Source organism: Anarrhichthys ocellatus, unplaced genomic scaffold, assembly GCF_004355925.1.
Source record: "Anarrhichthys ocellatus isolate YVR2014 unplaced genomic scaffold, GSC_Weel_1.0 scaffold18, whole genome shotgun sequence".
NCBI lineage: Eukaryota > Metazoa > Chordata > Actinopteri > Perciformes > Anarhichadidae > Anarrhichthys > Anarrhichthys ocellatus.
The window spans coordinates 6,912,469-6,928,542 of NW_022280048.1; the positions used below are offsets into that span (position 1 = coordinate 6,912,469).

Here is a 16,074-nt window from a genome sequence, read left to right on the forward strand (position 1 = left end):
CCATGGTCAAGCCCTACACCCCGGCCCGACCACTTCGCTCTGCTACCTCGGGGCGACTGGTTGCCACGTCGCTCAGAGGTCCCTGCGGCCGATTGACCCGGTCGCGGCTGTTTTCTGTCCTGGCCCCACAGTGGTGGAATGAACTCCCCACTGGCGTCAGGATGGCAGAGTCGCTGCCCATCTTTCGGCGCAGGCTGAAAACTCACCTCTTCAAGAAGGCCTACCCTTCCGCTTAGCACTTACTTAGCACCTTTTGTATTCATACTAGCTTATTGCACTTATTGTTTTTATATTAGTTTGTGGCACTTATTGCATTCGTTTGTTTCTGCACTGTACGTTGGCTCTGGTTTATGCTCTTAGATGCTTGTTTGAGGAAAGGACATGCACTTATTACTTCTGGTGACTAGTTCTCTCGAAAACCGATGTTGAATACACTTATTGTAAGTCGCTTTGGATAAAAGCGTCTGCTAAATGACTGTAATGTAATGGTGGGCGGGTGCATGTGGTACTGCAGGATGTGAAGCTGTGTTTAGGCCAGGAGCGCAAGTCAATGTGGGATCATAACAGCACGTCTTGGAATGCCTATCACATACCAACCTCAAGTCAAATCATTTAACCCGTCACCTTATTTCAAAAGCACCCTGTTCTCTTCAAGGATAGCCAGAGATCGGCTCGTCACCTTGATGCAGTTCAACACACAAATTAGACACAGTTCTATTCTCCAGCCCTGAGCAGGAATGCATAGCAGCAGCTGAGCTTTGCAATGGCAAAGGTGCGTGCTCAGCGTTTTTGTTGACAAATGGGCGTCAATGGCGGTTTATGCTTTTGAGTTGTGGTCCGCAATGCCTTTCAGCTGTAAATGTCTGCACGTAAAATAGGGATGAGGGATTTAAGTTCGTAAATAACGTCAAAGAATAGTTGTTTTGATGTTTGCAAGAAATAATATGTAACAAAGCAACCTTTAGATCAGAGATCATTGTCATGACACAATGCCTCAGCATTTCTGACCTAGCACCTGTACTTTCTTTAGATGTGTGCCCTCTCCACACTGTTTGTTTCATGTTTACTACCTCCTGACGGTACCCTGGTGAGTTGTGGATCACTGTAATGTTTTTATGAGTGGGCCTCCGTTGCTGCCGGTTTCATGCCACTCCACTGCTCGACGTATAATGACGGTGACAAGCCAAGAAATATTGCAAGGTGCCTACGAAGGCAGTAAAAAACAAGCCTGGCTAAGAAACATGGCTGTAAACAATTGATGTAATTGTTTTATGTTGAGGGTTTGTTCGTCAGAAATGTTTTTAAATGATTTGGACGCTTCAGTATGATTTAGAAGAGAGGGAGAAGAATCACTGAAGAGGCACACACTCTGTGTATATGATCCATGGTTCTGGTTAAATGCGTGTTGACCGGTCAAAGGGCTGACAGAGTGCAGCGGCTGCTGAGAGGCCCACAGTGCCGTACACATGTCAGCAAGTGTCTCACTTCCCCGGTCATCCATGACACTTCTGCGAGTCTCTCTGGGGAACAACATGCACACAAAGAAGGAACACCGACCGTTTCTCACTCGTCACTATTAGAGCCATCGGGCCCAGTGAGAAGCCCCATCAGCTGGCTTACGTACATGTGACATGTTTGAGGTCAGATGGCCTGGCTCGCTCCACAGCTGCCTTTGTCTCTCGGTGTAGTTTTACACCACTGTGATGGTGTGCGTTGACCAATTGCTGTGCACTGGATGGATCCTCATTACACGCTGCTGTTATTTCAAAGCCTCAGTGAGCCTGGGCATGACAGCCAAACCCGCAAAGGATCTGTCAGCCGCGGGCAGCGAGTGTCCCCCTGAGGGCTGCCCTGCACAGGCCCCTGGCAGGAGAAGTCTGGCCCCTTGGCCGGCTTTCCGCCCACCCCTTCTGGAGGTTCACCTGTGCCAGCATGCCCGTCATCGAGGCCCTGACCAGCTCTTCTCCCGTTACGTTCCCTCCAGCCTGACCTCACACCCTCAGGGATATATAAAGATTTGTTCTCCAAAGGCGAGCTGGAAACGGGACACCCTGCTGCCACTGATCCCACCGATACATCCTCATGTGCACGTAGAAGATGGTGATGGTGGTTTTTTTTGGGAGGGGGGAGGGGGGTGGTTTTAGGGGGAAGGTGTTCATGCATTGAGGCGTCAGGAGCTGTCTAATGCAGCAGATTTTCAACATGCTGGTGGGGTGGGAGCGAACCAGTTGAGAGCCAATACAGGAGCAGCTGTAATCAGAGCCTCCGTGGGTGGAAGAGCGTTGTCACTGCAGCTCCCTGTTAGTAAATGGCTTCATTATGACGAGAGAGGAGACAGTGCACACTTGCTCTACCAGAGTATGAATAGAGCACGGATGGATACTAGCGAAGGTAGGTAGCGCCCGGTGCTGTACTGTCAACATAACATGTGTGAGTGCTTGTTTCCAGCGGTCTGGCAGCCGCTCCTCTATGGTGTTGCATCTGTCAGAAGAGCTCAGAACATTCAGTGGCTTACTAAGCCCAATTACCCCCCGATTGCTACCATTTCACAGAGGATCACCGTCACGTCTCAGGAGAGGAGTCAGGGGTTTACCGCACAAACCATGACATCACTGCATATACACGCACTATTTATATTTACCTACGCACTTGCTTTGACTTTCCAGCTTGTAATACAAAATTCATAAACCAAATGAGACAGGCATGAAATATAGATGTTAAAATGGGCAGCTTAACAGCTCTCTCCCCCGCCTCCTGCCTGTGTTTGGCCTTTTGCTCAATCACTGCTTGTTAAAACAGCGGTTTGTGTTACTGTGAGGGGATATTAGCACGCTGTGGTGTTCTCACCGAAAGACTACACATGTCACGCTCTCGCAGCCAGAATAGTTGGCCCGCTCACCTAACCCCCAACCCCATCTTTATTTCAGTTTGGCTCCCCACTCCCCTTCCCCGGCCACCCCCGGGAGTCTAGCACTAATAAAACCGCTCCAGTCCAAGACCCTCCACACGGCAGGATGTCCAGACTGTGTAACCCAACACCCCTCTGGGCTCTAGCTTTAGAGAGCTGCTGACATGACGGAGAGGCTGGGAGGGCCAGCAAGGGAGCGTCCATCATTGTCAGGCCCCAGCGCCCTGAGCTCCCATCTGGGGCATGTCCAACACGCATGCCTGTGAGCTGTGAACTCATTGCTGTGAGGTGCTCTGACACTCGGGAGACACGGGAGGGTATCACAGAGTGTGGTGTTACTGCTCTTAGAGCAGCTAATGCTGTTAAAGTCTTCAGGCCTGAAGAAGGGAGGGATAAGGAGCTAATAGACTGGAGATTCTCTGGAGGCTTAGGCTATGAGATCAGGAAGGAAGCTTCCTCGGCTGAGGTTACCGACGCAAGGTTTCAACTTCTCTGTGAACTGATATCAGACCAGAGTCTCAGCTCTTCCACTCATAAACATTACATTTGTAATGTTTGCGTGTAGCTTTTAGCAAGGCAGGCAAAATAGGAATCAACCATTTCCTCAGCAAGACTCCAAACTGACAGTCGTGTAAAGCTTCTGCAGACAGACTGTCTCCACTTTGGCCAACGGAGAAGAATATTAGAACATCTGGGATCTCAAAGCACCTTCCAATCCCACAGATGTGGGAGTTGAGATCAGATGTCATCCACTAATGTGAACTCCAGGGTGTACCACTGATTTCCCAGAGAAGGAAGAGAAACAATGGAGAAAGACAGACTCCCGAGTGTGTGGGCACTGCAGGTTAAAACACGGGTAGTTTTCCTTAAGAGGGCTATTGTATTGGACTGCATTACAGTGTGTAGTTATACCTAATAATCTGGAAAGTTACTGTAAAGACACAAACACATGTCCAGAATAAAAGGAAGGACAGTGTGTTGTATATTGGCTCAGTGGTTCTTTTATGAGCGCATGTGAGCGAGCGGCCTGCTGTTTATTGTTCTCTTCCGTGGGGGCGGAAGATCTGTTAAAGATGTCTGCCATTATGAAGGCGACTGCAGGCTCCATGGAGAACAAATAAACAGCCTGGTCCCTCACCGAGGAGCTCTTGGGGAACATATGCTGTCTAAAACCACTCCTGAGGTCAGACCACTGTCAACACTTGCTGCTCAATTACAACTCTAATTTTGTTGTCAGAAAAAATATGGAGATAGAAGAGGACCGAGTTTGCGGTATTTTCCTTCTCTTTTTTTTTAATGCCGGGGACTAAATGGTTTCCAGACTAAGCCCTGAGGCAAATTATCTTTAAAAACATTCTGCATAACTGGGGACAGAGAATATTTTTGGGGGGGATTTTATTCCACCAGCTTCTGAAAGCCCAGCACAGAGGGAGATCCTGATTGTAATTAATGTTTACTGAGACACACCAATGCAAGATGGAATTTTCAATGAGGGCTACAAATCCTTGTTCAGCACACAGCGTGCACTTTAATTGATTCAACTTGAGCAAACGGTCTGTCTCCCTGTGTTTGTTTTTCTGTTTTCTGAGGAGAAGCAGGGTGGTGATGTGAGCGGAGAAAAAGCTTCTCCTCCTCCCAACAAGCCACCATTGTTTACCTGCTGAGAATCCAGCTTCACCGGCCCACACCGTTTTAAAAAGAATGTCTCTGGACCAAATGAATCAGTTTCTTGTGACTCACCGGCGTCTCGGTGCATTCTTCTGCAAATGCATTGTGTCAGCTGGAGTGTGGTAAAACTGTTGCCGCTGGAAGAGCGATGTGATCTGTGAGAGGTCTGGGCATGATTCTGCTTACTGCTGCACAACAGGGAGCGGGATAGAGCATACCAGATGGAGATGGAGAAAAAGAGTTGCAGGGGCGACAGTGAATAAGTGCAACTTGGAAGCTCCCTGTCAGTAGTGACAGACAGCTCTGGGTTTTGGAGTTGTCAGCACTTCTCTTAGAAAGACTTCTTTTTTTTTTTTTTTTGTTTACAGTGCCTACAGGCTACATTCTCTTCCCCATTCACACCAAGCTAAGTGCAAAGGTACAGCTTTTTTGATTGCGAGTCAAAGTAGATAATTTAGTCAAATCCCCCACCCATACATTCAACACCATATACATAGTCCTGTGTTTATGTTCCTCTCCTCTGTTTTTTAGCTACAATATAAAAACATAACTGCTCAAATGGCAACGTTGGTCAGTCGGTCCGTCACTTTTCATCAGCTCACGTTTTTAATTCATGCACTACTGTGAATTTTGTGTGATCAAATACCTGCTCAAATAATGACATTCCCATCAGCCTCAGCTGTACGTTGTTTAGTGCTAGTAATAAATGTTAGCGTAATAACATAATAATAACTAAATAATATGGCGAACATGAGTAGTACACCTGCTAAACATCAGCATGTTGGCATGCTGACATTAGCATTTCAAACAAAGCACTGCTGAGAATAAGCACAGCCTCACAACACACTCTACGTCTTGTTGCTCACCCCATGTGACTGTCTCCCTCCCCACCAGATGATAGTAGTAACAGCTAGTGTTGCAGCATGGCACTGGCACAGGACAGACCTGCAGTCAGCACCCACAGGTTACCTGCCATTGCATCATAGGTGCGTGCCCCTGAGGCCGTGATGCAGAGCAGGCTGCTCCTCCCTCCAGACCTGCTCCTCCCTCCCTGTTAGCACCCGTTTCCTGGATGCTCTCAACAACTGCACAGCTGTTGCTGCCTCCAGCACACAACTCTGGCCTGACTTCTATTTATGGCCGTCTAATTGTGAATAGAGATGTCAGCACATGAAAATCACTTGTTCTGGGCGTTATCTGTTACAGTTGTCTCTTCAGTTCAATAACACTAAGGTCACAGGCACTGATGTGTTGCTACATACCAAACCTTAAATTGGCCTTATCTCAAGGCAAACCATCATTTTGATTGAAGTATTCGTGTACTGCTGAAACCCTCTGAAAAATCTCAATTCATTCAAGTACCTGAGCACATGTTGATTGTGGTTCCTAGTTTCTTTATCCAGTAAAGGATCTGAAACCCCTCCCACCCAGCAGTGTCCTCATTAGTGCTGTGTTCTGGTAGTTTGGCCAGACAGCGGCCTTGCCTCGCAGGCTCTAGCATCAGTGCGTCTCAGGGCTCAGCCCTCTCTGCATTTGGCCTCGGCTCAGCTGTCAGTCTCGCGGCTCCTGCTGTGTGTTAGGTTGTTGGTTCTGTGTGATTGAAGCTATGCGACCCCTGCCCGGATGAAATCCCTTAAACAAGTGTGAGGGTTTAGAATGCCGTCGAGCTGCTATTTCGAGGAAGATGAGATGGAAGGGGTGACGGCACGGAGCGGAGGCTTGGGATGTCGCAGAGGTCTCAACAGCCATCAATTTGTCAGGATGTCTCCAGGCCCGGGTGTAGGCTGTCATATCCACCCACACACATGAGAGAGAGATTAGCAAAGTGGTTTTGGCATGAGTTGGACGCTAATGTATTTTTTAAAAGGGAAGGTGCCGGCCTGCTAGTCACGCTTTTTAAAAGATGATGTTGTTGGCTCTTGTTTGTTAATCATTAATGTGGGGCCAGGTTGTATCCAGGGAAGACAATGAAATATAGTATGCTAAATACATCCCCTTACGTTCTGCAGTAATGACCTAACAGCATATTAAACTTCCTAATGTTCTGCGCCTCCTCTCACTGCCTCTGTGGATCTCAAGGCAGAGCAAAGAGTTGAGCCATTTGTCTCAAGCATGGTTGTACCAATCCAGATACCTTGCTGAAGAAGGACCATCAACCAATCAATACACAGGCCTATTAACCCTGCAGGCTCAACGTGAGATTAGCAGCACATTAAAAAATGCAAACAGTAAATACAGCTGCACGGCGCTAATGAGCTGTGGTCCACTGCAGGACAGTAACGACAAAGGTGAGATGAAAAACCCAGTACTGGTATTTTCATGTTATCACATTATACCAGATCAGAGTTGTAGCCAATCTGATGATTACATGCTGCAGTGTAGCTTTAACCACATAGGGAGATACAAATCAGGAGTGGTGCTGTTTGTGTGTGTGAACAGAAGGAGATGGCTCAGCCCGGGATAATGAGTTATCCCCCTAAGCCCCTCGCTGGGTCCCCTGACATCCAGCCTTAATGAATGGCTTTCCTGTGCGCGCACACACACACACACACACACACACAGCTGACCCTCACAAAGCCCCCCTTCACCTCTTAAATCCGGCCTCTAGCTTTTACCTCCCCGACCAGCCGGGGAGAGCCTCATTCTCCGCCGCAATGCTCCACCGCAGAACGCGCGCTAGTTAGGAGCCATAAGACTACTGAAACGTAGAGAAACAGCAGGGCTCTGCATTCTGAGTAACCCAGGCGGGATTTGCGCTTATTTGTTTCCAGGGATGAAGGAGAGTGACAAATGAACCCTCACGGGAGGGAAGCTAGCGTATACACTCTTCTTCTTCTCTCCTTCCCGGCTCCGCCCGGCCCCGGAGTCTTCATTAGGACCAGAATAGACACCCCTTTTTTTGCATGTTAGCACATTCTTAAAACAAGCCGTGGACCTCGGGGACTGAGAGGTGCAGCGGGAGACTTGAGAAGTGGGAATTTCCCCTCTCCCCGTCTGCTGCGGTGAAGTTGTTTGCGAGCAGCAGTCTATCTTGACCGGTAATAGCGTTTGTAAGTGGAGAAGATTGACACGGGTGAGGGGGATGGATTTAAGGGCTGCTGGGCTTTCCTGTTCAGGGATGCGTTCTGTGTGCGGATAGCCAAAGAAGAGATATCCGTAAGGATTAGTTCGCTTTGGAAACTGCCACCTCTCTGCATTATGAGGGGACTTCTCTTATTTGTGCTTGTCCAAAGTCGACTAACAGAGCCTATTACAAAAACACTTCAGTCTGGCAGAGTGTGTCTTTTGTCTCCCGACAGGCTGGCAGATGTCCCTGTAAGCACTCCCACACAGAGCAGGACTCAATAGCTGTTATTGTAGATATTGATTGCGATTTTGCACCAGGAATTACCTCCTCTGACCCTTAACTACGATATCACATGCACCAGGGGATTGGTAATACCTCGCTTTGCATTGTAATGCTAATGGAGGAAGGTTCTGGCAGGGCTCTGTTAGCTCAGCCTGCTCCCGGTGGGGTTGGTCTGGAGGGAATAGTGTGTCAGGGAGATGGCAGCCCGCTGTGACAGGCTGCAGCCCAGGAGAACTGGGTCCCATCCACACCTCTTTGGCAGGTAAAGGATTTAGCTGGCTTCCCTGAGGGAGGGGGGGGGGCTTCGCTCCTGCCCCTAAGCCCCCCTGAGGCTTTGGGAGAGTTAATTACAGTTTATGTATGCACTGTCATCCCCCATGAGCCTCTTTTCCTCTGGAGCAGCCAAGCTGACTGCTGATCTCTGAGCACTTTGTTCTGTAGGAGAAACACCCTGCTGAGAAACACCCTGGACGGAGCTTATTAGCTATTGTTCTGTGCGACTTCAATATTATACAGCCGTTATTATTCATTCTCCGTATTAATTCACACTTTGTTCTTAATGGAGCCCAACAGGGCTTCTAATGGCAGATAATTGCTGTTTTTGGCAATTACTGAAAGTCCATAAAATGAATCCTCACCTTGTCAGACAGAAAGCTAAATGCACAGCCATCCTTCATGCTACGTGGTAAAACACATTAATGCTTGCAGCGTTCTCATCCTGCCTTGTCCTTATCCTGTTCTAATATAGCAGTCATCACTCTGAAGCCTGTTTGCATTTGGTAAAGGAAAAACACCAGTATTTCAAAAGGTAATTTGAAATTTAAGAATTACTGTGTCGTTTTTATTTGGATAAAGGGACTTCTTGACCTGGGGAGGAATGAAAGAGAAGAAAGAGCGTTTTGAAGTATCTGCTATATGCAAATGTCCATGCAAACCTGTATGTTGTTTGAATGAGTCAGCCACAGTTCTATACACAATAGATCTCAGCTGCGCCAGTCAGTGGGAGGTACATGCTGAAATGCCTCATGAACAAATCGGACCAGAATATATTTAATTTGTCCGGCAAATGGAAGTTCTTTCATACAGGGGGGGGGGGGGAAGAGAAGAGAAAAAAACAGCTAGAACCTTGAAATGAAGGTGACGTTGTTTTGTGTACGATATAAACTGATTCAGCCTGAACAAGAAAAACACATTTCAGCTGTGTAGTTTGTCCCTAGGGACGGTGTTAAAGGCTGCATGAAAGGGCTCAGGAATTGGTGCTTGTGCCGGCACAGCTGCAAACCCCAGAAGGGTGTGTCGGTAGGAGGAGCAGCAAAAGATGTGTCAGTTTGTCAGCTCAAAGCACACACACAATATGCAGTGGAGATGGTGGTTAGAATGACCAAGGTCTACCAAAGGCCTGTACCTCACACACACACACACAACCTTTGTGAGAGCTAGAAATGAATGCAGTGTTTCTGCATGAAAGGAGGTCATGCTCACGGAGCTGAGCATCTCTGCTTGGTGTATGTTCACTGAAAGCCACGCTATTGATTGGGTGTTAGCAGCTTCTAATCCAGTAAAATTGCATGTTGGAATGGACCACCAGCTTTGAAACTAAAGATGTTTTTTCTCTTTCTGTTTTACACAGTTCCAGATTTTGGCATCCATGTGCTCTCCACCAATTGCAGCCAGGAGCCTCACGGGCCAGGCCTCCTCCAGGTGTCAGGCCTAGAGCGCAGTCAGGAGAGGAGCCAGGAGACCTGCAGGGACCCCCAACCCCCTGCATCCAGCACCCCCAGTCAGCCTCTGCCCCCCCAAGCCCTCCCCCTGCCCCAGCCGGCCGTCCCCCGGCCCCTTACCCCTAAACGGACCCAGACAAACGGCCCTGCCCAGGTTCCGGCCTCCACAAACCTGCCCCCACGCTCAGAGGCTCTCCCCAGGCCTCAGACGCCCGCAGCCCTGCCTCTCGCTCAGGGCCAAGAGCGCTCGCCTCCCCCCCCCCCCCCGACACAGCACCTGCCCGAACTGCTGTCCCACCCCCGGCCTCCGCCGACGCCCAGCCTTCACCCACACCCGCCGTCGCCTGCCCTCCCCACCCATCACCCTCACCAGCAGCACCCCAGCCAGGCCGGGCCCCACCGGCCCCCATCACGCTGCCACCCCCGGCCCCTTTCTGCCTACAACGGCCACAGCCTCAACGGTCACAGGTAAGGCTGATAACAGACAACCTCACACATCGGCGCATCACTTTGTTATAAAAAACACTCACGTCTCTCATGTCCTCATGCGCTCTGATGCAGGAAATTGTGTACAGCGCAGTGCAGGCAAAACCTCCATATTCACACACACTTGAAAATACTAGAATATCTCTTGAGCTGGAAGTACGCATGATGCCCGATCAGTATGTAAATTGCTATCAGGGAGAGCTTGAAGTTCCCTGAGCCAAACAGTAGCACTGATTATTAACAACGGAATAAAAGGGCCATACTGCACCCTGAGTGCCTGTGATTTATTAGCCACCCACATTGTCACTGGGGCTCTGTATAGATTCCAGGCCCGAAACCCCCCAATTATACTGGCTGTATGTGCGATAGCTTAGTTCAACCTTGAATTTTATTGTCGTGCTTGAGAGCAGGAGGGAAATGGGCTCAGGGTGGTGATATTCGTCATGGAAAAATATTTAATACTTCAGATTGCTGGAAGTTTTAAAGCATCCTCAGCGTTATTCCACTTTGTATGTTCCAAATACAGCATGATCACAGTTATTATTCATATTATTTAAAAAAACAACAGTAGAGCTAGTCTGTTGTCTGTCTGTTGAGAGGCACTGAGCCCTATGAAGCTCTCTCCATTAATTTAAGACTCCAGGATAGCTCCTTCAGAATCCACTCAGTCCCAACAACAGCTCTGCCTCGCAGGCTCTCAGGACTTGGCTTTGCCTCCCTCTCCCTGTGCCAGCCCTGCCAGTCTGCCAGTGCGCCAACAGGGCCTGGCACCCGCTGTGAATAATCACGGCCGGGGCCCACAGCGGAGAGCGGGCGCTGCAAAGGAGCTTTTAGGCTTGGCGCGCGGAGCTGTGGAGACGCAGGCTCTGTGACTGCCCCCGGGGAAAACCCACACACACTACAAAAGACTGTTTGCTTACACATGCATACACGCCCTCTCACTCTCATCCCATTTCCGATGCACATGTTCCCTACCTGGCTCTGGAGGAAGTGCCTTAACAGAAGCCGTTCAAAGACAGATGCACGTTCTGTTATGCTTGCCAGCGGTGGTTTATTTGCATCCGAGGGTGTTGTGGATGTGGTGTTTTTGCGGATCGTGTTTGCCCTGGATTCTGTGAAGCGCAAGGGAAAGGCAGGGAGGCGTTTGTAAATGGGGGACAGTTGAGGTGTGAAAACACTGTGCTGGGAATTGAGCGTCGGAGCAGATGGAGATGAGGGGATCCGGAGGAACAAGTGTTAATTTTGACTGATCACGCCTGGCTTAACCTGGCTCCCTTCTCCGTCTTTCTCTTTTTTTTATCTCTCTCTTTACAGCAGCAGCAGGAGCAGCACCCCAGGCACCAAGCCCCACGGGCCCCCTGCTCCCTCTTTGCACCTCCCCCACCACCCGCCTCCTCCTGCGGCGGCGGCAGCAGCAGCAGCCTCCACCTTCCCGCTGCCCTTGGCGGCTAACCAGAGCACCCCCCACAGCTGCCCCCCTGCCTTGCAGTCCTCGCCGCACCCACATCACCCCAATATGTTCGCTCCTCCAGCAGCCTTGCCTCCACCACCACCACTTACGTCTAGCACCCTGCCAGTACCCGGACATCCTGCTGCTGGGAGTGCCTACTCAGGTAAATAACACAAGCTGCTTCCAAACATCCCCACATCGCCCCCAAGTGATGTGGCAGAGGATTGCACATTCAGCTGACAAAAAGCAACATAAAGCGGACTCTTATTTTAGCCAGTTGTTGCATCAGCTTGCCTGGACTGTCGAGATACATGAGAAGTACATGAGGAATAATTTCAGCAGCATTTGAGATGCAGAGACACATAGAATGTTACTCTGGTAATTATTTTAAGAAACAAGCAACCGAGTCCAAGATGAGCCACATGTACTCATGCCAGCGGTTTATAGTCGTGTGGACAGCTCACACTCTTTCTGTCATGCTGTGATTGATCAACTCTCTACACACCAGTAATATCCACCAGCAGGTCAGGCCACATTGCAAAAGCGATTACGTCCACGCAGTGCCGTCGAGCTAAATGTCAGGGTCAGTGTGGGAAGAGGAGGGGGGGGGCTCACCTTTAGCAATGTTCCCAGAACTTCCATTTTCACCTTGAGCAGTGTTCATGTGCAGAAAAAAATCAATTTGGTCAATACGGAACGGGGCGCGCTGGATTTTGTTCAAAAGATACTAATGAAATTTTTATGAAGAGAAAATTCCACCCCCACTCCAACAAAGCTTCAAATGAATGCAGAGAAAATATTGTAGTGAGTCACTGTGGAATAGGAAGGATAAGGTTACCCTGGAGCAGATATAATCTCTCAAGGCACGTTTTGTTGAATTTAGAAGAAAAGCCAGTGATTACTTGAAATCCATTCCTTCTCCACAGGCTGTGCAGAGGTTATTAGAACAACAGATGTTGTTGTCTCAGAGGGCCTGCAGTGTATCAAATCACTGCATTTGACAGTTCCAGCAGTCAGACACTTCTAATCATCTCGGGCCTCGCTTACATTTAAAATGACATGCTGATAATCACAGCCATTTCCTGGTTCGCTTTTTTTGTAACTTTGACACGGCTTCCTTTCTTAAGACATACGTAGCTCTCATATTGGAGTCCAGGGCCCTCCTATGTGTCTCTGAGGGGGGGAAATTAGGAATAATGTAGTTTCACTGAAATTAAATTTATAAATTAGAGACGCATAAATAACAAGTGATATTATATTTGTGTCTTCCAGAACTTAACTTTCACTACAGCGTAGCTTAGACGTCATTACCAAACCCAGTCCTGATGCTCCCCTCTCTTTCTTTCCTTCTCCAGAGCAAGAACTCCTGCGCCAGGAGCTCAACACCCGTTTCCTGGCCTCCCAGAACGCCGACCGTGGCGCCTCGCTGGGCCCTCCGCCCTACCTGCGCACAGAGTTCCACCAGCACCAGCACCAGCATCAGCACCAACACACCCACCAGCACACCCACCAGCACACCTTCACGCCCTTCCCCCACGCCATCATGCCCACCCCAGCACCGCCCATGGTGCGTACCCCTGCCAGAAATGTGAGGATAAGTAGAACACACCTGTATTGGGTTGGAGGGGGTGGAGACAAAATGTTTTCAACGCATGTGTGGAGGAGTTTTTACCTTGTGATTTTGAGGGTGAAGATTTGACACAGTTCGACGTGTGTGTGTGTGTGAGCGGCATGCAAGCCCGAGGCTTTTTGTGGCTGCCAATGATGACCATGTGTGTCAGTCCACACTATAATCATGCCTTTATTTTCCCAGAAAGTTTTTCTAGTGTTTTCTTTGGCATACTCTCCGACTCCAGACTTGAGTCGCCGTTATTTTCTAAATTGGCAATAACTCGCCCGAAGCATGTTAACTTCAGAGCCAGCTTTCAGAGCACAATACACTTAATTCATTCTGAATTTAATGACATCATTTGGTCCCATTTGGGGGTTTTCATTACTGGCAAATGTCTTGCATTAAGAGCCCCACTGCTTGTTGGGGGAGACCACAGGCAATGGGCGACTGGACCTAAAACTCAAACAAACACACACACACACACACACACATTCATAACTGTCTGGCCCATAGAGGGTTCCCTTGGCTCTGATGATACCTCAAAGGCAGCACGGCGAGGCCTCTGACAGCTAATGAGGCCATAAAAAGGCTCTTTATGGCTGCAGTGTTTAGTCTTGACTGGGGAAATGTTCGCCCTGAGCCTTCACAGCACCACTAAAATGAGACACAGAACCCACAAAAAGGTCTTCAGATGATTAGGAAAAGGGCAGGATGAAAACAGACTTGTTTGTAAAATCTGTAGAACTTTGAATTTTAGTTTAGATCTTAAATCATAGTGTCAATCTGGAAGCATGTTTTTATTCCTAAAAAAAGACTGATGAATTTTGTATCGGCCTGAAAGAGGTCAATGCTGTTACAGGTTCTCATGTTTTCCCTGCAACTTTGTACTGAGCTCTGTTTCATTTCTCCTACAGTTTGAAAAATACCCATCAAAAATTGACCCCTTCTACAGACACAGTGTAAGTTTCCCTACAGCGTACAGTGTTGCTTACCCATTTCAGCCCTGTGTGTGTGTGTGTGTGTGTGTGTGTGTGTGTGTGTGTGTGTGTGTGGGTTTCCATGCAATTGCTCATCCACTTCCTGATGGACACTGTAAGCATCCTAGCTGTACCATGTCACCCTTTAGCCCCGGCAAATGTGTTTAATGAAGGAGCGCTGGACTTTTAGATCTCGGAGCACAAGATTTATTGTGCTCCTACTTTTCATTTGTATTTGCCTGCTAACAGTAGTGGCTTGCTCACTATTATCACTCACTTAAGGGGACTTATTGGAAACATTGGAGCCCACTCTTGTACCGTGTTTGCTAAAGCCTCCAGACACCTGCTGTTTGTGCCTGCTGCACAAATTTGCTTTCCCTCCAACCTGAGTTTTGAGGAAGATTTTAATATCAGAAAAATCACGCGTTTGTCAAATAGATGTTGCAGAATGTTGTTACTTTGTTTGTATGTGCTTCATTTTAGTATTTCCTCGCTGTTATTATGATAGCAGCAAATACCCTGAAGCCATTTCCTCTCTGTAAAGCATACTGACATCTTAAAATGTAATGCACAAGGAGAAACAAGTTGCATTTAAAAAATCTCACAGCAGCCCCTCTAGTGCTTCTAATAATAACTCATCCTGGCAACCCAAGTTTAAATAATTCTGTTGCACCATCCATGATTAAAGGGATGCAAGTTCAGAGACATGAAAAACGTTCCCCACTGCCACTAAATGTTCATTTGATTGACAAGAAAAATGTTAGTGACTCCTTGATTACCTATCTGTTTCTCCACAGGATAGCTTCATGGAAGCCTTCAGCACTTGTTTGGTTTACATGGGTTTTTGCTTGTATTACAACATTCGAGTTTTCACATCAAAGTAGTGTTTTTCCCTTATTTAAATCCACCCAGAATGAGCCGGGAATATTTTATAAACTTGCAGTTTATGAAACATAGGCAATCATTTACAACTTTCCCCATCCAAGCAGTCTTGGTAAAAAGATTGAATGTTGAGGTTCATCCGTCACTGAAACATGTCTGTTCCATCTCCACTGCCCTACATTGCTGTTGTCCTGCATTTCCTTGACAGACCCAACCATCCTCACGCCTCTTCTTCCTCTTGTCTCCCTTAGCTCTTCCATCCCTACCCACCGGCCATGTCTGGCCTTCCGCCCGTCATCCCCCCGACCGGGCCTTTCGGCTCACTGCAGGGCGCCTTTCAGCCCAAGGTAAGACACACAGGGACACCCCCCCCCACACACCCACGTTCTCACACACAAACTGAAACTAGGAGTTATTTACAGCGATTCTTGTTTTCCATCTGTGTTTCCATCTCTCTAGACCTCTAATCCACTTGATGTGTCCACAAGACCAGGAGGCGTCCCACACACATTCTTACAGAAGGACCCCAGGGTAAGGGCACGCACACACACAGACACACACACACACTAACAGACAACACTCGCAGTGCAGAGGTAACCTTTGAATCTTCTGCTTATGTTGCATAAGACATTGAGTCATCAGATGGAGGCTTTAACACCAAATGATGTCATTGTCAAGACTTTATATGCAGTTAGTTTATAGACAGCACAGACGGTGGTCTGTATTCATTTGTATGCAGAAGGTCACACAAGACGAACCCCTGTGTTAATTACTCCTGAAAGGCTTCATTTTAAAGGGACATTTTAACATTTTAATTTGCTTCATAATGAAAGCCACACACTGAGACTAATTAGAGGCGATCTGACTGACAGCAAAATAACTCAACCTATTTTTATTGCCTCCTGTAGCTAACGGATCCATTCCGGCCCGTTCTCAGGGTGAGTGCTCACTCCCTGCAGTGTCTCAGTCTCCTGCACACACACACACACACACACACACACACACACACACACACACACAC

General features: G+C 48.2%; 1 protein-coding gene across 5 annotated transcripts in view; it reads left to right on the forward strand.

Moving 5' to 3' along the window:
- The window catches only part of auts2a (activator of transcription and developmental regulator AUTS2 a), a 292,831-nt gene that overhangs the window by 270,728 nt on the left and 6,029 nt on the right, over nucleotides 1–16,074 (forward strand). For 4 of the 5 annotated variants that reach the window (XM_031857275.1, XM_031857276.1, XM_031857278.1 and 1 more), the window contains 7 exons: nucleotides 9,556–10,114; nucleotides 11,447–11,745; nucleotides 12,938–13,170; nucleotides 14,109–14,153; nucleotides 15,305–15,400; nucleotides 15,513–15,584; nucleotides 15,962–15,991. In XM_031857275.1, coding sequence (XP_031713135.1) covers nucleotides 9,556–10,114; nucleotides 11,447–11,745; nucleotides 12,938–13,170; nucleotides 14,109–14,153; nucleotides 15,305–15,400; nucleotides 15,513–15,584; nucleotides 15,962–15,991 — 1,334 coding nt within the window. The remainder of the gene's footprint in view (nucleotides 1–9,555; nucleotides 10,115–11,446; nucleotides 11,746–12,937; nucleotides 13,171–14,108; nucleotides 14,154–15,304; nucleotides 15,401–15,512; nucleotides 15,585–15,961; nucleotides 15,992–16,074) is intronic. The other variant, XM_031857279.1, reaches the window with a different exon arrangement.